The sequence below is a fragment of the Grampus griseus genome (genome assembly GCF_964374135.1).
Source record: "Grampus griseus genome assembly, chromosome: 1".
NCBI classification, from domain to species: Eukaryota; Metazoa; Chordata; class Mammalia; order Artiodactyla; family Delphinidae; genus Grampus; species Grampus griseus.
The window spans coordinates 73,048,850-73,073,760 of NC_139017.1; the positions used below are offsets into that span (position 1 = coordinate 73,048,850).

A 24,911-nucleotide genomic window follows, 5' to 3' on the forward strand; every position below is an offset into this window, starting at 1 on the left:
AAGAAGTCCCAGAGAGCTGGTCCTAACTCTTTGAACCTGCCTGCCAGCACTGACAGCGGCTGCTCAGCTCATGCCTTCCCAGAGCAGGCTTCTGATGTGTTCAAGACTCAGTTTCCACTACCACCTTCTCCAGGATCCCCACCTCCCACCTCTCAGGCCATGGAGATGTAGGAACAGCAGAATCTCCAACCCACCCTGAGGTTTCTGTTCCAGTGACAGAATTAACTCCAAATAAACCCTTAGGAAACACTCTCCCCCTTTTTTTTTTTTCTTTAACATCTTTATTGGAGTATAATTGCTTTACAGTGGTGTGTTAGTTTCTGCTTTACAACAAAATGAATCAGTTATATATATACGTATGTTCCCATATCTCTTCCCTCTTGCGTCTCCTTCCCTCCCACCCTCCCTATCGGACCCCTCCAGGCGGTCACAAAGCACCGAGCTGATCTCCCTGTGCTATGCGGCTGCTTCCCACTAGCTATCTACCTTAAGTTTGATAGTGTATATATATCCATGCCTCTCTCTCGCTTTGTCACAGCTTACCCTTCCCCCTCCCCATATCCTCAAGTCCATTCTCTAGTAGGTCTGTGTCTTTATTCCTGTTTTACCCCTAGGTTCTTCATGACTTTTTTTTTCTTAAATTCCATATATATGTTAGCATACGGTATTTGTCTCTCTCTTTCTGACTTACTTCACTCTGTATGACAGACTCTAGGTCTATCACCTCATTACAAATAGCTCAATTTCGTTTCTTTTTATGGCTGAGTAATATTCCATTGTATATATGTGCCACATCTTCTTGATCCATTCATCCAATGATGGGCACTTACGTTGTTTCCATCTCCGGGCTATTGTAAATAGAGCTGCAATGAACATTTTGGTACATGACTCTTCTTGAATTATAGTTTTCTCAGGGTATATGCCCAGTAGTGGGATTGCTGGGTCATATGGTAGTTCTATTTGTAGTTTTTTAAGGAACCTCCCACTCCCCTTGTTTTAAACTGAAGCCTAAAACAATGCATTAGGATCAGTCCTCATCAGTAACTCCTACCTAAAACTTTTGCAGTACAGAAAGTACTCTGTAAGATAATCACCCTTTTAGGGAGAAGGATTAAAGCAGTAAGAGGTCACAGATTCTTCTACCATACTCTGACCTGGCTCAAGGCCTCTGAATGAGTCAGTGCCTGATAGTTCCTCACTTGCCTAAAACTGTATCCTCCTGGGCTTCCCTCGTGGCGCAGTGGTTGAGAGTCCGCCTGCCGATGCAGGGGACGCGGGTTCGTGCCCCGGTCCGGGAAGATCCCACATGCCGCGGAGCGGCTGGGCCCGTGAGCCATGGCCGCTGAGCCTGCACGTCCGGGGCCTGTGCTCCACAACGGGAGAGGCCACAACAGTGAGAGGCCCGCATACCGCAAAAAACAAAAAACAACAACAAAAAAACTGTATCCTCCTAAGTCCTGTCTCCACCCCCTTTGTCTGAAAAGGCCTGACCTGGGGGCCTGTCAGCCTAGAAGGCTCCTAGGTAGGGGATGTACTTGGAAACCTCCAGCATGTGCACATAATCCTGGTGCAGCTATCAACCAACTATGAGACCCAAGGTGAGGGCCTGGGGCCACCCTCATGGGGCTGTCATAGAGCAAAAAAAAGACAAGGTGCTCTAGTTCCTTGTCATGTCTGGATGGCCAAATTCATGACATAATAAGCATTTATAACGCACAGCCCTGTGGCCTCTCACTGCCAGGTCAGGCAAAGAGCTAGAAATACTACAGGGCCCTGCCCCCTTCACTGAAGTTTACTGATGTACCCTAGCTGATTCAGATCTCACCTGAAACACAAATAAAACCAGCGGGCAAGATGAATTTGCACTAAGATGACTAAATAAGATTTTAATTGTACGTATAAAAACCCACCACGTGAGAGAAAACTAAACCTTAACCCCAACCCTTCACCGCCATCTTTGCCAACACTTTCTTTAAAATAGAGGGGCTAGGCTGGATCACATTACTGGTTAACAACACTAGATTGGAGACATTCATTTGTCTTCAAGGATCTCGATGATAAATTCAGTATGAAAATGAAATGCTAAATTTTTTTTTAAAGATGTTTTTGATGTGAACCATTTTTAAAGTCTTTATTGAATTTGTTACAATATTGCTTCCGCGAGGCATGAGGGATCTCCACTCCCTGACCAGGGATCGAACCTGCACCCCTTGCATTGGAAGGCGAAGTCTTAGCCACTGAACCACCAGGGAAGTCCCTGAAATGCCAATTTAACTCAACAATGTCCCAGCCCAGAAATGGCCTGGGAAACCAAGGGCATTGGTTCCCAAGGCCATTCACCAACTTGTGAATACTTGCTACCCTACCACCCACCCTCACCCCAGATCCTGCTCCAGTTGGCATCAGGAGTACAAACACATCAGGTTGCCACGCCCGTAAGTCCTTCCCCTGAGGTTAATTCCAACAGCTAGGCCAGGGGACCATGGGCATCCGTCCTTGTCCTTGGGAATGATTTTCCCTTGGTTTTCCTTGAACAAACGACAATGTGTCTGACCTCCAGGTTTCTTACAGGTACACTGGGAGTGGTTTGGGGGAAGAGAACAAAGCCACCAGTTTCACATAGCTTTTTGAGAGGATTAAATGAAATGTGTCTGGGACTTCCCTGGTGGTCCAGTGATAAAGAATCCACCTTCCAGGAGGGAAGGGGAAGCTGGGGCGAAGTGAGAGAGTAGCGCTGACATATATACACTACCAAATGTAAAATGGATGGCTAGTGGGAAGCTGCTGCATATCACAGGGAGATCAGCTCGATGCTTTGTGACAACCTAGAGGGTGGGATAGGGAGGGTGGAAAGGAGGCGCAAGAGGTAGGGGATATGGGGATATATGTATACATATAGCTGATTCACTTGTTCTGCAGCAGAAACTAACACAACATTGTAAAGCAATTATACTCCAATAAAGATATTTAAAAACAAAAAAAAGAATCCGCCTTCCAATGCAGGGGACACAGGTTCGATCCCTGGTCCGGGAGCTAAGATCCCACATGCCGCAGGGCAACTAAGCCTGCGCGTCACAACTACTGAGCTGGAGCGCCTCAACTAGAGAAGAGAAAACCCGCATGCCACAACTAGAGAGAAGCCCGTGCACCACAACGAAGATCCCGTGTGCCGCAATGAAGACCAGACGCAGCCAAGAAAAAACAAATAAATAAATGAAATGTGTCTGGATAGAGCCGAACACAATCCTGGACATAGAGCATGTTTGTTTCCTTCCACACTCCTTTTGTTCAAGGAAGGGGCAAGGAGAACAGTGAATTCCCCCTCTCCAAGCTCTTCTCTTGTCAGTGCCGTGCAGTTAATGCCAGATACCAGACATATGTTTCTAAACCATCACACAAGATTCAAGGACAAAGAAAGTGGAAATCTAGAGAGGCAAAAGACAGGATTTTGCTCCTTTCTTATAGAAAGAATGGAATCCAAAGAGATCATCCTGCTCAGTCCCTCGCCTCAGGAAGGACTTCTCTTAAACCATTCCACATAAAGGAGACTCCTCTATTTGTGAAGAACCCCAAACTAATTTTCATACGGTATTCCTCAGGAAGTCTGACTCCAGTGTACTCTTTTTTTTTTCCAGTGTACTCTTAATCACTACATTATTACTGCCTCACCTAACATTAAGCTGTCTTACTTATTTATTTATCTATCTACCTATCTATCTATTTATCTATTGGCTGCCCTGCGTGGCTTTCAGGAACCTGGGCCACGGCAGTGAAAGCCTGGAATCCTAACCACTAGGCCACCAGGGAACTCCCAAGCTGTCTAATTTAAATCCTACTTGCTGCAATGTTAAACCTGGTTTCTGTTCACCTGCACTGATAAAACCTGCAAACTACAAGTCACGCTCTTCTGGATAAGAACTCTCAACAGACTTGCTTATATTTGTGCTCTTCTCTGGATTAAATCCCACCTCTTTTAGCCTTGACTCATCAATCTACAATTTTTTTTTTAAGTCTTTATTGAATTTGTTACAATATTGCTTCTGTTTTATGTTTTGGTTTTTTGGCTGCCAGGCATGTGGGATCTCAGCTCCCGGCCCAGGGATCCAACCCACACCCCCTGCATTGGAAGGGGCAGTCTCAATCACTGGACTGCCGGGGAAGCCCCTAAGTCTACAATTTAAAACTCTCTAAATGCTTTTTCACTCTCACAACTGCCTTTTCTTGCCTTTTAGCTTCAGAATCTGGAAAAAGAGAAAGGACTTTAGTCAGAGTGACCAATTTACTGAGTGAAAAGGGAGTTGCAACTATATTTGGAGAACAAGATGATCTAGCCCTGGTCAAAGGGTATGGTACTATTCCAGTTAAACCATAAGTTCTACCATATTCTCAGATCATATCTGAGAAGGGAGTGTGGGTCCAGAGAAGGGAGTCTTACCTTCTGGGCTTGGGCAGGTTCGGTGAGGACAAGCGTGAAGAGGCCCAGGCAGATTTCCTCGTGCTGTGGGGGGCCTTTGCATACCTGGGATATGAGGGAAAAAAAAACTAGTTGTCACTCACAGGAGGGAAGTTCTTGAGCACAGCTGCTCCCAGAAAATGTGGGACTCTTGAGTGACCTGCAAAGGAGAATCATCAGCTCTTAAATCTGATGATTCCCTTCTCCTAAAAGTGATGGGGCATCTGTTTTAGGAGAGAGGTGGAGGGAAAGGATGGACCCATACTGCTTTCTCCAAGGCTTGATGAAGGATAGAGGCAGAAAATAAAGAGTGTTTAAAATGAGAAAAAAAAACAAAACCCTACTCCACACCTTTACCAGACCGTAACAGCCTTTAGTAGAAAGGGAGCTACAAAGAGTCACTCATGGATTAACAAGTGCACCTACCAAGTCAAGACCTTGGGCAAATCACTGAACCCCTGATATTTGTAAGGTGAAGACATAATAAGAATAATTACTACTAATAAGTAAGAAATATTTACTGAACATTCACTATGTGCCAGAAACTACTCTAAATCCTTTACATGTATTACTTTGAATCCTTTCAACCTCACAGACTGATTAAGAAATGTAAAAGATCAAATATGTGAGAATGATTTACAAAGAAAAAAGCCACCACAGGACTATGAGTTATTTTTTAAACTTGTTATTCAAAGACACCTAAGGCTCCAACAGATGGGATTCCCACATTAAGAAAGAAAGAGAGGAGAGGGGGGTGGTGGTGGGATGAACTGGGAGATTGGGATTGACATATATACACTAATATATATAAAATAGATAACTAATAAGAACCTGCTGTATAAAAAGTACATAAATAAATAAAAGAAAGAAAGAGAGGAGTTGGGAAGCCTGGTTCAGGAAACCAAGACCTTAACTTCAACCCCCTAGTTCTTAACCACTGAAGTCTTTCCATCTTTTTTTTTTTTTTTTTTTTTTTCTTTCCATCTTTTTGATCATGTCTGAAAGCTTTCAAAGAAGCAGAAATGGGTACGGGGAGAGTATTATACTCACGTAGGCATTGAGGGCGTCATTGGCCTCTCTCTCTGAGACACCAGTAGTCATCGATGTCACAATGCTCATACATCTTTCCAACCTCTGTGAAGGGGTGAGAAAAAAATTCAGAGTGCTCCATACCACCACCTGTGATGTATTTCTGGCCCCCAATAAAGCTTTTTAAAAATTTAAATCTCATCACATCTCTAGACCTAACTACCAGTTTACAAGTCAAGTCACCATGAGGATATAATCAGCAAAGTCCAGAATGTATAAATCATGACAGGCTTCCTGATTTCTTTAACATTTAAATTGCAAGGAAAAAAGCAGGGAGGGAGAACCCCATGTATTAAAAGAAGCTTAAGGGAATTCCCTGGCAGTCCAGTGGTTAGGATTCTGTGCTTTCACTGCCGGGGCCTCGGTTCGATCCCTGGTAGGGGAACTAAGATCCCACAAACCACGAGGTGTGGCCAAAAAAAAAAAGAGGCTTACGATTTCAACCCCTTGAATAAAATAAGAATCCATGAGTCTGTGCTGATAGATAGATATGTACATACATGATAAATAAAGAAGGGAAAGCTCTTCCTTACAGTGGAATGCCAACTAAAACTGCAGAAGGAATGACAGGAATAATAATTGATTCAGGCAAATATCATCAATGAATGGTAAAACCAGAGGCAAAACTTTCACAAGAGAATATTTACATAGGTTCAAAATACTAATTACAAAGAGAAAATAACTGTAGGAAATCCTGAAGGATACCACCTTAACCAAGTGATCAGAGCTAATATCCCAAATAACAAGACAGACTGACAGCTGACATACGCGCCTCTGATATGGTGCACTGAAAAGGCTAAACATCACTTCTATGGTTTTCTTGCCCAAAATGAATAATCTCAGTCTAATCATGAAGAAATTTTGACAACCCAAATTGAGAGAGATTTATAAGATAACTGGCCTATCAAAGTGTTTAAGGTGAGGGACAGAGATAGGACTAAGAATTAAAGAGACAGTACACCTAAATGCAATGTGTGATCCTGGACTGCTATAATGGACATAATTGGGACAACTGGTAAAATATGAATATGTACTATAAGAGTAACGTATCGGGCTTCCCTGGTGGCGCAGTGGTTGAGAGTCCGCCTGCCGATGCAGGGGACACGGGTTTGTGCCCCGGTCCGGGAAGATCCCACATGCCGCAGAGCAGCTGGGCCCGTGAGCCATGGCCGCTGAGCCTGCGCTCCGCAACAGGAGAGGCCACAACAGCGAGAGGTCTGCGTACCGCAAAAAAAAAAATAAAACAGGTATTATGTAACAGAGGATCCTTGTTCTTAGGAAATACTCCCGGAAGTATTTAAATCTTAAGTGGCACTGCGGCTGCAACTTACTCTCAAAACATTAAAATAATAACATGTATATAGAGAGATAATGAAAAAGCAAATGCAGCAAATGTTAACAATTGGTGAATCTGGGTGAAGAGTATATGAGAGTTCTATGTCTTACAATTTTTCTCTAAGCTTGAAATTATTTTAAAATAGTTATTAAAAAATTAAAGGGATATATCAACTGAATGCAATAAATGTGTGATCCTTGTTTGATTACTGATCTGAAAAACCAATTATAAAAAGAATTTATGGGAATTCCCTGGTGGTCCAGTGGTTAGGACTCTGCACTTTCACTGTCGTGGGCCCAGGTTCAATCCCTGGTTGGGGAACTAAGATCCCGCAAGCCATGCCACAGGGAAAAAAAAAAAACCAAACAATAAAGCACCTGAGGAACTTAAGGAAAAAACCTTTAAAAAAAAATTTTATGAGACAGTTTGAACAATGAGTATATTGTCACATTGAGGAATTATTGTTAATGTTTTTAGGTATGATACTGTGGCTATGTTAAAAAGAAAAAAGTCCATCTCTCACAGACATACATATGAAATATCTACAGCTGAAACGATACAGCTTGGATTTGCTTCAAAATAATCCAGAGGAGACTAAAGGGAAATAAGACAAGATTGCCATGTACTGATAAGTACTGAAGCAGAGTGATGGCTCCAGGGCAATTATACTATTCTATTTTTTTATGTTTGAAATGTCCCTCCAAAAAGATAAAAACAAACTTTAACATAAAAATGAGTGTAGGAAAGAAAAGGACTAATGAAGAACAAAAGGCCAAACTAAAACCTTCCTGGGTCTCTAGTCAAACAAAGGTGGGGAGAGCTGCATTAAAGTCCATCCAAGGACCCTTCTTAATTACAAAGGCTAACTCTAAGACAGCATGTGCTCAACCTTCTAAGGAGATCTTAAGTCACTGATCCTGTTCCAAAGCACTGAGAAAATATTGACAAAATGTATCTCATTTAAGTCAGTGAGCCTCTCCATTATTACCACCTAAACTACTTCCTGAGTCTTTTAAAATTTTATCTTGAGGATTAACCCCAAAACTGTTTAAGAAAACCACTTACCAATTCCCAGTGATAATGATGCTAGCAAAACAGGGACAAAGGCAGACAATTTACCTCCCCCAATCCTAAAGGTCATCACAAAACATCTTGTTGAGAACTACCACATTGTCAAGAACCGACAAATAAGGGCAACAGGAAAGAGGTCTAGGAATGAAAGACCACCATGTTTCTCCTTTGACCATCATCCTGAGTTTGCCTACGTCCGTCCCTACCTAAGAACAAAGCAGAACTGAGTGTTAAGACAAGGAGCTCCCATAGCCACAAAAATTCAACCTAAATTAGGCCCAAAGCCACCCAGGTTTGACAACATCACTACCCAGCATCAGGTCTGACTATCCTCCAAATTAGGTCAGATAAGCGCGCTGAGCCTTAATCAACAGCACCTGCGTACTTGTGAAAAGGAGCTGTGAGATCACAGGAAAGCTGAGCTGTAAATCTCACAGCCCACCTCTCCCACAAACTCTGAGATCCATCATTACCTAGCCCAGCTCCTATATGATAGGGGGAGGGAGGAAAAAAACCTCAGGTTGTATTTTCTCTTTTTAAATCTTATCCCTCTCCTCCTAAGATAGTTATCAATGACTGGAGGACCAGTTCCTCCAGTTGCTAAATCCAGGGTGTTCTTGCTGGGAGCTCTGGGAGGCCTTGCTTATCCGGCCTGGGTTAACAAACAGTTTCAGAGTGGAGGAAGACGGTGAGCAAGCAGCAGCACAGCATCCTAAAACCCTAGATATTACTTCCTACCAAAAGGAAGAAATCTCTGTTGAATCAACAGAGATGCGAGGGAAGTCAAAAGAGCAGCTGGCTGAGGAGCCAACTGACAAGCAAGGAAGAGAGGGTCCCTCCACCACTGGCAAGCCTTAGGCTAATCTTGGGTGAGTTACCTAACTTACCAAGACTTATTTAATCCTTTACTTATAATACCCTGGTTTTCTTACCTGAAAAATAGAGACAAAGCCTATATCACAAGGTTGCTCTGAGGATTAAACAAGATAACATACGTGAAAGCACCTAGCAGGTAGCCTCAGTTGAATTAGACTCTATTCCATCTGTGAAAAAGCTCAGCGATCACACAACTAAGTCCATGAGGACCAGACAGCCCCCCAACGCCCCCTGCCACTACTTCTAATGGCATGCCCTCAAAGTTCCCTGAAAACTGAGCCCTCCTACTACAGGACGTGGGTAAGTCCCTGACCAGGCTGCAAAGCTTCCTCTCCTACTTTTGCCTTCTATGAGAGAAGAGTAACGGGAGAGGGGAGGAGGCCTGATGGATGGACCCTGCACCAAGGTCCTCACACAAAGCTGGATACACAGCCCTATGGGCTGGCCTAGTTTCTAGCTGTGATGTAACACAGAGACCTTGGACTAAACCAGGTTTCTCTAGGCCCCTCCTCAATATTCTAAGCTCCACTCAGAGGCCTGAGTCAACTCTATGGGTCACTGCCCGGTCAAGAAATAAAAGTGGCCTCTTGGAACAGTGAGGCCCAGCTAAGGATGTAGAAAGTGGGAGAGTCCAGAATTTGGAGGCGTGGATAAAAGCAATGAGGAAAGAAATGTGAGGGTCAGTCCTTCCTAGGCAGTAGAAGTATATAAAAGATGCTGCTCTTCCTGAACTACAGAAACTACTTTCCCAAACAGCGATGGGAGAACTAATTACAAATCATTCAGAATGATTGAAGGACCACATCCCCTCAAAGAGGGCTGCAGGAAGCCAGATCCCTACAATCAACCAGCAGTACCCCTCTCCCCCCCAGTCTCCAGAGGCGCTTTGTAAAGATGGAATCACACACGCACCTGCCAACAACTGCTGGCAGAATGACTCTGTTCAGAGTAAGCCCTTCACAACGGCACCTCAGAGCTGAGTAAATATTTACCATCTCTAGGAGCTTCTAAAATAATTTTTCTAGTACTAAAATTACCTGACCATGGTTTCCATGACAGCGCAGTAGATGGAGTGGGGGTAGAAAGCGGGGAGGTCTTCTAGTTTGCAAGTATACACCTGAAGCTGGAGACTGAAGTCTGAAGATTGCTAACCTCTCAGTTTCCCCTCCCTCGGCCAGGTGAACATACAGTTTGTTAAAAACTGTATATTCGGCTTCCCTGGTGGCTCAGTGGTTAAGAATCTGCCTGCTAATGCAGGGGACATGGGTTCAAGCCCTGGTCTGGGAAGATCCCACATGCCGCGGAGCAGCTACGCTCGTGAGCCACAACTGCTGAGCCTGCGCATCTGGAGTCTGTGCTCCGCAACAAGAGAGGCCGCGATAGTGAGAGGCCCGCGCACCGCGATGAAGAGTGGCCCCTGCTTGCCACAACTAGAGAAAGCCCTCGCACAGAAACGAAGACCCAACACAGCAAAAATAAATTAATTAATTAATAAACTCCTACCCCCAACATCTTCCAAAAAAAAAATCTGCCTACCAATGCAGGGGACACGGGTTTGAGCCCTGGTCTAGGAAGATCTCACGTGCCGCGGAGCAACTGAGCCCGTGCGCCACAACTACTGAGCCTGCGCTCCAGAGCCGGCAAGCCACAACTACTGAAGCCCGCACGCCTAGAGCCTGTGCTCCACAACAAGAGAAGCCACTGCAATGAGAAGCCCGCGCACTGCAACGAAGAGTAGCCCCCGCTCGCCGCAACTAGAGAAAGCCTGCACACAGCAACGAAGACCAACGCAGCTAAAAATAATTAATTAAAAAAAACGCTGTATATTAAATACTGCCCCTCTACGGGAAGTCAGTGGCCTTGAGGGACTAAAATCCAAAGGCTTAAGGAAAAGAAAATATGATCTGACCTACAAAATCCCCAAGGACCCACATTAGTAAAGAACTACTGAACGAACTGGGTTCCAAGTATTCTACAAACAAGAGTCACTTTTATGTGAAATTAGGATTTAAGGGGAAAAAAATTAGAGATGACTCAAAGCCCATTCCCTGGAGAATCTTCACAGACTGGATGTGAATTACTCCTTGGAGAAAACCTGGACGGGACATACCTCTAACCAAATGCAACCCTGAGACTTGTCCATAGCTTAAGAGGAAGTTCTAACTTGTTTGGGCCACAGCTTCTGCTTTTAGCCTGATTTCAAAGTGGACAGGGTCCTTCTCCACAGAGGAGTGACCGGGAGCTTTGAAGGCTTGTGAAACTAGGAGCTACATGTTTTAAACCCCTCCAATCTTTGGCACTATTTTCATCTCATTCCTCAAATCTGGATGGGGGTGGGCAAGAATTCCCCATTCAAAGAGAAGAACAGGGCCAAAGAGAAGAAAGGATACAACAAATGCTCCCTTGGGTAGAAAAGCCACAGTCCCTGCCTGGGATGCTCTTCACCAGTGCTTCATACTCCAGGCCTCTAAGGGGCTTTCTCATCACTCCCAGCTGTAATGACTCCAGTCTCTTCACTACCCTCGCTGGGTTTTTGTTTTTACCTTTCTTATGAGCGTATTAACTCAGTCTTCAGATGATAAGCTCTGGAAGGCAGGCCTTGGGTCTTCCTCATTCTATTTTCCTATCAGACTCAGCACAGAGTAAGTATATATCTGGTCAGGAAGCTACTGCCTCTGTATTCCTGGGCAATAGGTGGGCCTATGCTGGAAAATAACCAAGCCAGAACAAGCTGAGATCAGTCAACACCAGGTTTTGATAACTTCCGTGTGCAGAGATCTGTGCGGAGACCCAGAGGAAGAAACCAGTAAGTCTTGACCTTAGAGACACTCTGGTCTAGTGGGAACCAAATACATGGGGTTAAAAACAGTGGCAAGACTTGTTGGAAAATTCAAATGCATAGAACAAAGGGCAAAGAAGGAAAGAGGGGAGGCCGACACATTCTGGGAAACATCTACACCACAAGGGATATCAGAAAAAAAAAGGAGACCCTCCCTCCCCCTTCTCTCTGGAAACAGTTTAAATTTCACTCTCAAGGCAGTCCAAAAAAGCAAGAAAATAAATGCTTCCTCTCTTTTGTGGTCCCCTTCTGCCATATCATTTCGCTTACTAGCAAACGTATCACTACTCAAAAGAACAGGATGCTGTGGTACAAATTAGAGCAGGACTACCTTTCCAGCAATCAGGGTGGGGAATAAACCGTTTCGTCACCCTTGGGGTCTCTTCTCCTCTACCCAACTGGTGTAGGGATCAAAGGTAGTCCATGACTTTCTTGCTACAATTCTAGAGTTTCAGTGCTAGATAGAACACAGGGCTCAATAAATACTTTGACAGTGACAGTGGCCATTTCTAAAAACGCAGATAATTTAAATTACCAGGCAATCCTGGCAAAGTCACTTGTATTTATTTTGGGAATACATTACTTTTAGAAGTATTGTTTATGTTCCTAATTATATCTACCTTAGCTGATAAAAACAACAGCAGAAAACAAACTTTGATTCATCTAAATGCACACAGAATTATGGGGGAGAAGCATGATGGGAAGCCAGCCGGTCTGCGAACAGACACTTGCGATGGATAATTCACAAAGCTGCTATCCAGCTGCTCCTTGATTCACAAAGCTTTTTTGCATGTATGTTCCACCATCTTGTATCTGCACCAACATTTTTTTCAAATTTAAACTATGAACTCCACCTATCTGCTTGACCACCCTCTAACATCTGATACAGAGCAGTGACAAAGTCAGAAGCAGGGAAATGGCCAGTGAAGAGCCAGAGCCTAATAATTTACTCATCCTGTCCCTGGATAACCACTAAGTTGAATCCATTAGGTCTTACAAACAGTCCAGCAATCATGTCCCACTTCTGGGTCTCATATTCCTAAGTATGTCTTTTCATGTATAGCAGTGGAAAGGGATAAATGATCAACTCTGGATTGTCAGGGACAGGGCAAGAGGAACAAGTCGGGGAGGGTCGGGTCAATTATTCAGTAGTCTAAAATCCCCATTCAGGCCCACTGCATCGCCTCATCCTACCCTCTTTCTCAGCATCTATGTGTTCTCTCCTTTGTGTGTGTGCTATCTGGTTCTGAAGGAGAGGCCCCTAGGTCCCATTCACCCCGCACCTCACCCCACTACCTAACAAAACACAACTCACTTTTCCTTAAGTCCTCACTCATTCTCAATGCCCAGTTAACATCACCGGCAATTGATGGTGTCTGCATGAAGTCAATACTATCTAACGGGAAGGGTCCACGGTCTACTGCAAGCTCCTATCAGCCCCCCAGACACCTACACATACATACGTTACATCTCAACTCAATGTATGACCTAAGATGAAACAGGGTAAATATTAATAATAGCTGTGGCCTGTAATGAGAAAGGAATGTCAAAGATAAATTCAGTTGATCTGGATGCTGTATCCCTTCCTCATCAACACCCCCCCACCATTTTCACACTAGTAGCTGCTGTTTCGACCTGTCCGAGAAGTTGGCCCACACTTCCTCCTTCACAAGCAGGAAGTCTGCTGCAGTGTTTGTGCTGTCTTAGAAAACACGTGAAGGCCTCCTCCCCCACCCCCACCCCGTATTCGCTCCAGTTTCCCTCCTCAACCCCATTTCTTAACTCCCTTCCCCACCCCCCCACACCTACCTCCTCTAACTCATCCTTGGCATCCAAACTGGTTGCAAGTAGCAGCCTCCCCCCTCCTGGGGCTCCTGCTCCCGCTCCTCCTCCACCTCCCGCTGCTCCCGAAGCAGCTGCTGCTGCTGCTGCTGCTGCTGCTGCCGCCCCCTTTCCCTTCTGTAACTCCATGGCTGCAGCCGGGAGACGGGAAAAGGCCAGGGAGTGGATGGATGGGAAGTCCTAGAAAGGGGGAATTGGGGATTGCCAGGGACTGGGGGGAAAGAGGGACAAGTGGGGGAGGGGAAGGAAAGGTTCCCTGGCCTCTCCACTCCTCCCTCCTCTCCGAAGGGCCGCTCCCGTGCAGGAGGCAAGGCAGACGGGCCTCCAGGTCCTGCCTCTGGAGTGGCAGTGCTGAGGAAACACCGTTAGCTCTTAAGTATGCTGGGGTAAGGGTCTGCACCCCTACAGGAAGGGTAGGAGAGGCTCTGTCCCTGAAGAAGTGGAAGAGGAGCCCTTTCTGGCTTCTGACCCTAAGAGAAGCAGAGAAAACCCTAAGTTTCTGCCTCAGGAGGTGGGGGAAAGAGGAGTCCTGCCCCTGAAGCATGGGGTAGGAAACCTTCCTGGCTGGTGCCCCAAGGGTTGGGGAGCGAGGTTCCTTTGGTTCCGGCCCCCAGGAGTGAGGGTGAGGCAGTAAGCGCTATAGGAGGACCAGCTTCTCCCTACACCACACAGACGCGGCCATGGTGGAAGGGCGGGGGGTGGGAAGACCGAGGGCGACGGCGGGGGAGGGGGAGGAATCGTGGAGGCCCGCGCCGGAAGTGAGCAGTCGCGGTCCCTGGCCTCCGCCAATAGCGGCTTCCGCGGTGGCGCTGAGTCTCGAAGGGGTAGGCCGACGTCGGCCCGCTGGCCTTTTCCCGGGCTGCCAATGGTATTGAGCAGAAGAGAGACCGGCCTGATGGACAACCGGTGTGCCCAATAGCATCCCTCCTTTGCACTCGGGAGGCGGGACGGAACTACTTCCCGGAGGTGGGGCGGCTGTGAGAGATTATCAGGAAGGAGAGAGGCTGCGCCTGCGTGTATTAAAGCGCGTGCGCGGCGCTGGCCTCCGCCCTCTTTTCTCCCTTATTCGGAAGCTCGGGTGGGTACGGGAACCGGGCGCTGTTCCTAGGTAGCTTTGGGAAACCCGAAGGCTAGCTACGAATTGATAGTGCATTCACTATCAATTCGGAGGAAGTGGAGCCCTAACCCTTAAGCAGTCCCAGAGCAAGTGTCATCGGATGGTGTGCAGCCAGCTCCCGGAGCTAAGAGTACGTCACACAAGCCAGTGTATGCGTTCATGCAAATGCAGTTATCAGCCGGACGTTGCCAAAAAAAAAAAAGTTCATGGACCCACCTGTGTACTAGAATCGTGCACTGATTCATTAGAATCGTGCATGGATTCATTATTAGAAAGGCTTCTGGAAGCCCTATATTGTCCTCCTGCCTTATCTGTGATCGTGTCAGCATTTGCCCCCAGAAGCCCAGTGTGGAAGCTTGTTTTTGACATTCATTATTTTCCTCCCGTATTCAGTCACTAAAGGCTGTTTGATTTTTTTTCTTAGAAATGTCACTGGTGGCTTCCCTGGTGGTGCAGTGGTTAAGAATCTGTCTGCCAATGCAGGGAACACGGGTTGGAGCCCTGGTCTGGGAAGACCCCACATCCCGCGGAGCAGCTCAGTGCACCAAAACTACCCAGCCTGCGCTCTAGAGCCCACAGGCCACAACTACTGATCCTGCGTGCCACAAGTACTGGAGCCCCCATGCCTACAGCCCGTGCTCTGCAACAAGAGAAGCCACCGCAATAAGCCCGCGCACCTCAATGAAGAGTAGCCCCCGCTCCACGCAACTAGATAAAGCCCACACGCAGCAACAAAGACCTAACACAGCCAAAAATTAAAAAAAAAAAAAAGAAATATCTCTGGAATTTCTTCCTCTCTAGCCTATATATGTGTATATATATATATATATATATGTATATATATATATATATATATGGTATATCTTTAGGGGTTACAATGGATTCTAATCCATTCAACATTCTGCCACTTCTCTAATCTTACTAAACTACCCTCTCAGGCACTTTCTAAATTTCCCAAATCCTTAGTAAACCTATCTGACTCATCCCTACCTAATCAATATAGTCTCCCAAGACCTTAAATTCCTATCATTTAAAAAAAAACAATGCCAATAATAAAAACTCATAACAATTCAAATATTAAAGTTGAAGTGAACCTTCTTTTTTCCTTTTCACCCCTCCAGTCTTACTTCTCTTGAGTCATCAGTGTCACTAATTTGTTGTATATCTTTCCCTACTTTTCAAACATGCATAAACACATATCCACAGTTTATTTCTTTGGTTGTTTTCATTTGGTTTTTAGCAAAAATAAAATCATGTTTTACAATTTCTTGCTTCTTGCTCAATTAACATTTATATCCTGGCAATTTTTTCCCCAAAATCAAAACATGGAAATCTACTTTATTCTATTTAACAACCTCAAAATATTCTCCTCCTCTCCTCTGAAGAAATTGAGCTCTTCCCTGATCCTGCCCCCACCTAGTTGATTTCTAGAACAAAAGACCTTCCATTTGTCAAAATCTACCCTGTGTTGAAGGTAATTGAGATTACAAATAGAAAGTTTTTTTTGGAGGCAGGGGAAACTATAGTTATCATTAATAAGAATCAAATAATAAGGCCCTAGAATCAAGAAAAAATAAAAAGACTCACAGTGCTGCAGAAAGTTCCTCCATCAGGGAGAAAAACAACCCAATGCCTAATAATCCTGAGAGGCTTTTGGGTTGTGATAATGGAGGATTTCTCCCTACCTCAGACAGAATGATGAATTAAAGAAAGGATCTGGGTAAAGACTAAAAAGGCATGCTTATAAAATATACAGAAAAACATAAAGCTGAGACTACTAGCTAATAGACTGGATTGCCAGATTGCACTGAAAAGGTTGTTAATGAGATCAGGGAATGAACTGAACATAACAAGAAGATATTTAATAATGAAAAATGTGCTTATTTACATGCCTAGGCCTTATACTATTGGGTTAAAAGCCAAAAAGTGCTTTTGGTTTTTAAGTAAAAATAAAAGACACATTTTTAATTTTTCATCAAGAACTTTATTGAACAATGTATTCACCGTTTTGTTCCACTAACTTCTGCCATTTTTCAGGCAGCTTCATAATTCCATCTTCCCAAAACTTTTTATCTTTTTGAGCAAAGAACTGTTCCAAGTGCCTTTTACAGTCTTCCAGGAAATTGAAATTTTTTCCACTAAGAGAATTTTGTAAAGACTGAAATAAATGGAAATCTGAAGGTGCAATGTCTGGTGAATACGGAGGATGAATCAGAACTTCCCAGCCAAGCTGCAACAGTTTTTGCCTGGTCATCAAAGAAACATGCGGTCTTGTGTTATCCTGATGGAAGAGTATGCATTTTCTGTTGGCTAATTCCAGACACTTTGTCGAGTCCTGCTTTCAGTTGGTCTAATTGGGAGCAGTACTTGTTGGAATTAATCGTTTGATCTTCCAGAAGGAGCTCATAATGGAGGACTCCCTTCCAATCCCACCATATACACACCATCACCTTCTTTGGATGAAGACCAGCCTTTGGTGTGGTTGGTGGTGGTTCCTTTCACTTGCCCCACGATCTTTTCTGTTTCACATTCTTGTACAGTATCCACTTTTCATCGCCCGTCACAATTTGTTTTAAAAACGGAACGTTTTCATTACGTTTAAGTAGAAAATCGCATGCGGCAATATGGTCAAGAAGGTTTTTTTTGCTTAACTTATGTTGACCCAAACATCAAAGTGATGAATATAACCAAGATGGTGCAAATGATTTTCAAGGCTTGACTTGGATATTTTGAGTATGTTGGCTATCTCCCGCGTGGTATAACGTTGACTGTTGTCAATTAATGTCTCGATCTGATCGCTATCAACTTCAACTGGTCTACCCGATTGTGGAGCATCGTCCAGTGAGAAATATCCAGCACGAAACTTTGCAAACCACTTTTGACACGTTCGATCAGTCACAGCACCTTCTCCATACACTGCACACATCTTTTTGCATTTCAGTTGCGTTTCTACCTTTCTTGAAATAATAAAGCATAATATGCCGAAAATGTTGCTTTTGTTCTTCCATCTTCAATATTAAAATGGCTACATAAAAATTCACCAATTTTGATAAGTCTTTTTTTAAATGCAGACTGATATGACAGCTGTCACATACAATCTAACAAAATTGTTTCGAATGAAGTTAAAGACAACTAAGTGCTACTAGAGCCATCTTACGGAAAAAATGGAATGAGCCTTTTGGCCAACCCAATAGAAAGGATTTAAAACAAACAGAGATAAATGTGAGTTCCTGAAATTAATATTAAAAAATTAGTGAAGGGCTTCCCTGGTGGCGCAGTGGTTGAGAGTCCTCCTGCCGATGCAGGGGACACGGATTCGTGCCCCGGTCTGGGAAGATCCCACATGCCGCGGAGCGGCTGGGCCCATGAGCCATGGCCACTGAGCCTGCTCGTCCGGAGCTGTGCTCCGCAACAGGAGAGGCCACAACAGTGAGAGGCCCGCGTACCGCCCTCCCCCCAAAAAAAGAAAAAAAAAAAAGCATTATGACATTGAATTTGACAATGGATTCTTAGATATAATACCAAAAGCATGAACAAAAAAAGTAAAAAGAAATAAACTGGGCTTCATTAAAATTTAAAACTTTTGTTCATCAAAGGATATTATCGAGAAAGTTAAAAGACAACCCATAGAAAGGGAGAAAATATTTTCATGTCATATGAGGGTTTAATATCCAGAATATATAAAGAACTCCTAAAACTCAAAAACAAAAAAACAAACCACCCAATTAGAAAATGGGCAGAGGACTTGAATAGATGTTTGCCCAAAGAAGATATACAAATGGCCAATAAGCACATGCAAAGATGGTCAACATCATTAGTAATAAGAGAAATATAAAGCAAATGCATGTTACAATATGGATGAACCTTAAAAACAATATGTTAAGTGAAGTAATCCAGACAGGAAAGGATAACTATTGCATGATTCCAGTTATATGAAATATCTACAATAGACAAATTCATAAAAATGGAAAGTAGATTAGAGGTTACCGGGGTTAGGGGAGGTGGGAATGGGAAATCATTGTTTAGTGGTTATAGACTTTCTTTTTGAGGTGATGAATACATTTTGGGAATAATGTTGATGGTTATACAACATTGTGAATGTAATTAATGTCACTGACTTACACACTTAAAAATGGTTAAATGGCAAATTTTGTGTTGCATGTATTTTACCACAGTAAAAAATAATTTTAAAAAACTACAATGAAAAAAATCACCATTTGACAAAAATTATAGTAATAATGATTTAAGCAAGAATCAGAGAAACCCAAATTGAGAGACATTCTAAAACATAACTGCCCTGTCCAAAATGTTAAGGTCATTTAGACCTAAGACTGAAGGACTCTTCTAGATTAAAAAATACCGAGACATGACAACTATATGTAATATGTGATCTTGGACTGGATCTTGGAGTGAAAAAAAATTTTTTCTATAATGTACATTATTGGAACAATTGGAAATTTGAAAACATGCTATAGACTAGATAGAAGTACATTTCCTGATTTTGACAAATAACTAATGGTTATGTAAGAGAATGTCATATATAATTTATACATATCTAAAATAATATATTAATATGTATATTTATACTTATACATATAAAATCCTATCCCTTTATGTTATAGATATAGATATACAGATGTATACAGATAGGTAGATAGAAAGGGAGAGAAAGAGAATGATAAAGAAAATGTGGTAAAATGTTAATGGGTAAATCTAGTTGAAGGGTGTACAGAAGTTCTTTGTACCCTTCTTGCAACAGTTCTGTAAATTAAAAATTACTTCAATTTTTTAAAATTTCAAAAAGAAACTTATGAGATACCACTAAACACTTACGAGAATGAAAAGACTGACAATACCAAGTGTTGGTGAGGATGTCCAGTGATTGGCACTATCATACACTGCTGGATGGTGTGGAAATTAGTCTAATTACTTTAGTAAACCATTGAACAGTATCTACCAAAGTTAAACAGTTGCCTGTCCCAGGACATAATAGTTCCCCTCTAAGTTTACAGCCAAGAGAAATTAGTGTATGTGTCCACTAAAAGGCATGTATAAGAAAGTTCATAGGACTTCCCTGGTGGTCCAGTGGTTAAGACTCTCCGCTTCCACTGCAGGGGGGGGGGGGGGGCGGGGCGTGTTTGATCCCTGATCAGGGAAGTTCCACATGCCAAGTGGTGTGGCCAGTAGCATTATTTATTACAGCAAAAAACTAGAAACAATTGTGAACCTAAAACTACTCTAAAAAATAGTCTTTTTTAAAAAAAACTAGAAATAATCCAAAAGTCCATCAACAATAGAAAGGATATAGAAAGGAATAATATATATTATATATATATTCATATATATATGAATCACTTTGCTGAAATCACACCTTAACTAACACAACATTGTCAGTCAACTATGCTTCAGTCAAAAAAACAAAAAGGGCTTTCCTGGTGGCGCAGTGGTTGAGAGTCCGCCTGCCGATGCAGGGAACACGGGTTCGTGCCCCGGACCAGGAAGATCCCACATGCCGCAGAGCGGCTAGGCCCGTGAGCCATGGCCTCTGAGCCTGCGCGTCCGGAGCCTATGCTCCATAATGGGCAAGGCCACAACAGTGAGAGGCCCGCGTACCAGAAAAAAAAAAAAAAAAGATAAATAACAAGGTTCTACTGTATAGCACAGGGAACTATATTCAATATCTTGTAATAAAGCATAATGGAAAAAAAACATATTGTTATTTTTCTAGGTTTTGGTATGTTTGGAAGCTTTTCAAAATTTTAAATTTGTAATTTGTTGTAATTTATCTTCACATTCTAATTAAATATTTCATACCTAATTTTGTATTCTCTTTTTTTAATTTTTAATTTATTTATTTTATTGATTTTTTTTTTTTTTTTTTGGCTGCATTGGGTCTTTGTTGCTGCGCGCGGGCTTTCTCTAGTTGAGGTGAGTCGGGGCTACTCTTCGTTGCGGTGCACAGGGGCTTCTTTTGTTGCAGAGTATGGGCTCTAGGCGCACAGGCTTCAAGGGCTCTAGAGCACAGGCTCAGTAGCTGTGGTGCGTGGGCTTAGTTGCTCCACGGCATGTGGGATCTTCCCGGGCCAGGGCTCGAACCTGTGTCCCCTGCATGGCAGGCGGATTCTTAACCACTGCACCACCAGGGAAGCCCTGTACTCTCTTTCTCAAAGAGAACCTACCAGATGGTATAAACTTCAAGCCCCACAAAACCTGGATCCATCCTGGCTGGGGGCCAGCTGGAGAGGGACTCTGAGGAGACAGTAAGCCTGTCTAATGAGTATTTAGATAGAAACACTGTGCTCTTAGTGACATAACCCTACTCTTCTTCATCTCTTATATGAAATCTTTAGTAAAATGGGTATTTTTCACTTTAAAATTTAACAGAGTACAAGGTGGGAGAGACTTGGATTAACAGCAGCAATGTGAGAAAAACTGTGGAGGTGGGGGAAGGGAGAGGTATGTGTGACCACAAGTTCCATAATAGCCCATTGTGTGACAGAGGCAAGGAGGTGAGAGTTGCCTGATCTCTGTACTCCTCAGACTGCACCTGGATGATTCTGCTCCTGACAGGGAGGCAGGCTGTCAAAGGGAGGTTGACGAACCAGGTGAACCCACAGGAGCTCACCCAGAATGGTACAGAGTTTGCAGTCAGATCTTAGAGAAATCTCTAAAGAAACTAGTGATGTTATATGGCTAAGGCTCCAGTATGGGCAGGGGTGGGAGTCGGGGAAATGGGGGGAGGCGGTGGAGGGGTTAGCTGTTGTTGGAAGAGAGAGGAGACTTTACAGAGCTAGGAATGGCAGTGGTAGGGCCAGTGGAAGAGGTAGTAAGAGGCAGATTGGCCTTTCCATAAACATAAAGGGAATTTGTATTAAATATCCAATATCAAACAATTTTTTTTTTTTTTTGCGGTACGCGGGCCTCTCACTGCTGTGGCCTCTCCCGTTGCAGAGCACAGGCTCCGGATGCGCAGGCTCAGCGGTCATGGTTCACGGGCCCAGCCGCTCCGCAGCATGTGGGATCTTCCCGGACCAGGGCACGAACCCGTGTCCCCTGCACCGGCAGGCAGACTCTCAACCACTGAGCCACCAGGGACGCCCCCAAACAATTTTTAATTCACATTGGAATGATGTTCATCAAATGTTAACAATAACTATTCAATGCAGAATTTTAATTGTCAGGCAGATTCTTAACCACTGAACCATGATGGCTTTTTCATATGACAAGGCACAATCTTCTCTGTACCTCTTTATAGAAGTGTGTGTCATTTCTAGAAAACAGTAAAGTCACAAGTTTTTGTTTTTTGGGTTTTTTTGGTGGCGCTTGTGGGATCCTAGTTCTCCGACCGACCAGGGAAGCCAAGTCCTAACCACTGGACGGCCAGGGAATTCCCATCACACTAGTCTTTTTTTTTTTTTAAATCTCTATTAGCTATAGGTGGTCTGCAAAGTCTCAATTCAGCTACTGGAATACCTCTACCCTTGCTTCTTCTTTCAACTGTCACACAAGTGGATTTATCAGACAAGCTCGTCCTGAGCTTCACAATTTATATAAAAACTCAGCTCCAGGCTCAGCAAAACAAAGGACCCGGGACTTCCCTGGTGGCACAGTGGTTAAGAATCTGCCTGCCAATGCGGGGGACACGGGTTCGAGCCCTGGCCCCGGAAGATCCCACATGCTGTGGAGCAGCTGAGCCCCTGTGCCACAACTGCTGAGCAGCCCCCGCTCGCCATAACTAGAGAAAGCCCGCACACAGCAACGAAGACCCAATGCAGCCAAGGATAAATAAATAAAAATAAATTAAAAAAAACAAAACAAAGGACCCTTCATCCAACAAGATGTGCCTTCCTTAGGTGGCAGCTGAAGGAGAATGAGCATGCTTCCCTGTCCATAAACAAAGATGATTTCCTCAAAAGCAATTCTGATGATAGAAATATCTCCATCTTCTTATATCAGGAAGAACATTCTAATTACAGCTGTTCAAAAATAGAATGGTCTTAGTTCCAAGTCCCTGAAAGTTTTCCAATAGAACATGGAAGTTACACAGATGTTTTTAAAAGGATTTCAGCCCTGGATAAGCGGTTGGAGTGCATAACCCCTAGTTTTTCTTCTAAGATTTTTAGATCTTACCTCTCATTGAGGGGTCTAATCATGTGCTGCATTTTGCTTCCAACTGTTCCCTGGACATCAGGAACTCCTTACATCTAGCATAATGGTTTGCATAATGTAGACTCTTAATAACACTAGTAAACAACTAGTTCTTACTACCTGCCCTTCAGTGTTCTAAGCATGTAGTGGGAAAAACCTCTTATAATCCTCCAGGCAACCCTGTGGGGTAGGTCTTATTATGACCATTCCCATGTTAGAGCAGAAAACTGAGGCTTAGAGAAGTTGAGAAATTTGCCCAAAGCCACATGGATTATAGGTGGCAGAGCTGGGTTTGAATCCAGAGTTAGTCTCTTACCCAGCATCACACTGCCTCTCACTTGATAGACGTTTGAAATTCCTCCAGTTCTGAATACTGAGATGTGGAATTTTGGCCTGGTTCTGGTCTGCTGGGAGTTTGGTGGGCTGAGAAAATATAAGCCAACCTGATCATAGGACATTATCAGCAGTGAAGGTATGCCATAGGCAGTCCACATTTGAAAGCCAAAGGCAGAGAGTAACAGTGGGATGTCTGTATCAAGTCCAGAAGGGGTACCACAGTGATTAACAGATGTATTTGGTTATGGAATCTTTGCTGTGGAAAGGTTCTTAAAGGGCAATAAGCCCACCTACCCACTCACTGGTACAACATGTGTGATAGGGAACTGGGTGGATGGGTTTTTTCCCTATCTGGTCCCACTCACTAAACCTGGAGTTAGCACTATCAGGGTTCCTGCCCCCGCACCTCCTCTCTTCCTATGGCCTCATCATCCTCACCAGTATCCAAATTCATCAGCATCTTGATGGTAAACACCTCACCTGGAATTTTTCTTGTGTTCCAGCTCAATGAGATTAAATCTCCCTGGACAGCATTAGGGTTTTTCTTTATGGTTAATTTACTTATTTTTGTATTTTTACAGCTCTTGCAATTTAATGAAAAAATGACTTTCAGGATGCCAAACCGGCCTCCACTGCTAATTAGATTCCATGGATCTGTCCTGAAAGGTATAAATCATTAAAAAAAAATTATCACTAAATGTACTGTTATGATAAATAAATTACCCAAGCTCTTTGATATAGAGAAAAGAGGGGGTAGGGGGAGGATATTTGTCTCCTTCTATCAGCTTTTTTTTTTTTTTCTGGGTTCCAGCCTTGCACAGGGCTGGTTCCCTCTGCACACTCTCTACAGTGGGCCCTCCTACCCACAGCTGGACCACAGCTGGGCCCTCCTACCTCAGCTGCACTCCCTGCCCTTCCCTTCCAATGGTGTCATGTGGGCTGATGAGATAATGTATGTGAAAGCCTTTGTCAACTGCAAGGCACAATCGAATGCCAATGATTACTGTTGTTATTATTCTTATCATACTCCAGGGAAACCCTGTTGCCCCCCACCCTCCCAGACCTACGCAGGACAGCCTGGGACACTCAGCGAGGCTAGACAGCCCCTCCCACGTGGGCGGAGGTTCTGGCGCAAATCCATCTCCCTGGCTAGCAGGAGGGGCGCTACTGCTACCCTCAGAACACCGCCCCCCACCCCAGCCCCCCACACCTCCCCTCAGTAATGGCTTTCCCAGTCCTTCCTGGCTTCGGGGGCCTTCCTCCGGAAGGAAATCTCCTCAGTTCCAGTGAAAGTTCTTGAGCTGCTGAAGTCATCGACTCCTTGGGCCTCTCCTCACGCCCACTCCCTCAGCCCCCTCCCCTCCAAGCGCCCGCAGTGGAGCCAGGCTGCCCCGGAAGGATCTGACCGGCAATTTCCTACAATTGTCTTACTGGGGCTCCTCAGTCAATCAGCTACCCGCCCCTCCTTCCCCACCTTCCCCACCTTCCCCACCTCATCTCTTACAGTCTCCCCTCCCCAAACCCCAGTCTCTCTAGATATCCCAGCCTCCAGCCTGATCTTTTTTTTTAATTATTATTTTTTAATTTATATTTGGCTGCATTGGGTCTTCGTTGCCATGAGCGGGCTTTCTCTACTTGCGGCGAGGGGGGCTACTCTTTGTTGCGGTGCGCGGGCTTCTCTTGTTGTGGAGCATGGACTTTAGGTGCACAGGCTTCATTAGTTGTGGCACGCAGGCTCAGTAGTTGTGGCACGCGGGCTCAGTAGTTGTGGCTTGTGGGCTCTAGAGCGCAGGCTCAGTAGTTG

At 44.1% G+C, this 24,911-nt stretch overlaps 1 protein-coding gene across 2 annotated transcripts in view; it reads right to left on the reverse strand.

Moving 5' to 3' along the window:
* The window catches only part of INTS3 (integrator complex subunit 3), a 38,986-nt gene extending 24,785 nt beyond the window's left edge, over window positions 1-14,201 (reverse strand). For both annotated transcript variants that reach the window (XM_082648381.1, XM_082648380.1), the window contains exons 1-3: window positions 13,474-14,201; window positions 5,504-5,587; window positions 4,436-4,519 (exon numbers count right to left, since the gene is read on the reverse strand). In XM_082648381.1, coding sequence (XP_082504507.1) covers window positions 4,436-4,519; window positions 5,504-5,587; window positions 13,474-13,635 — 330 coding nt within the window. In that variant the 5' untranslated portion in view covers window positions 13,636-14,201. The remainder of the gene's footprint in view (window positions 1-4,435; window positions 4,520-5,503; window positions 5,588-13,473) is intronic.
* Between the last annotated feature and the right edge of the window lie 10,710 nt (window positions 14,202-24,911).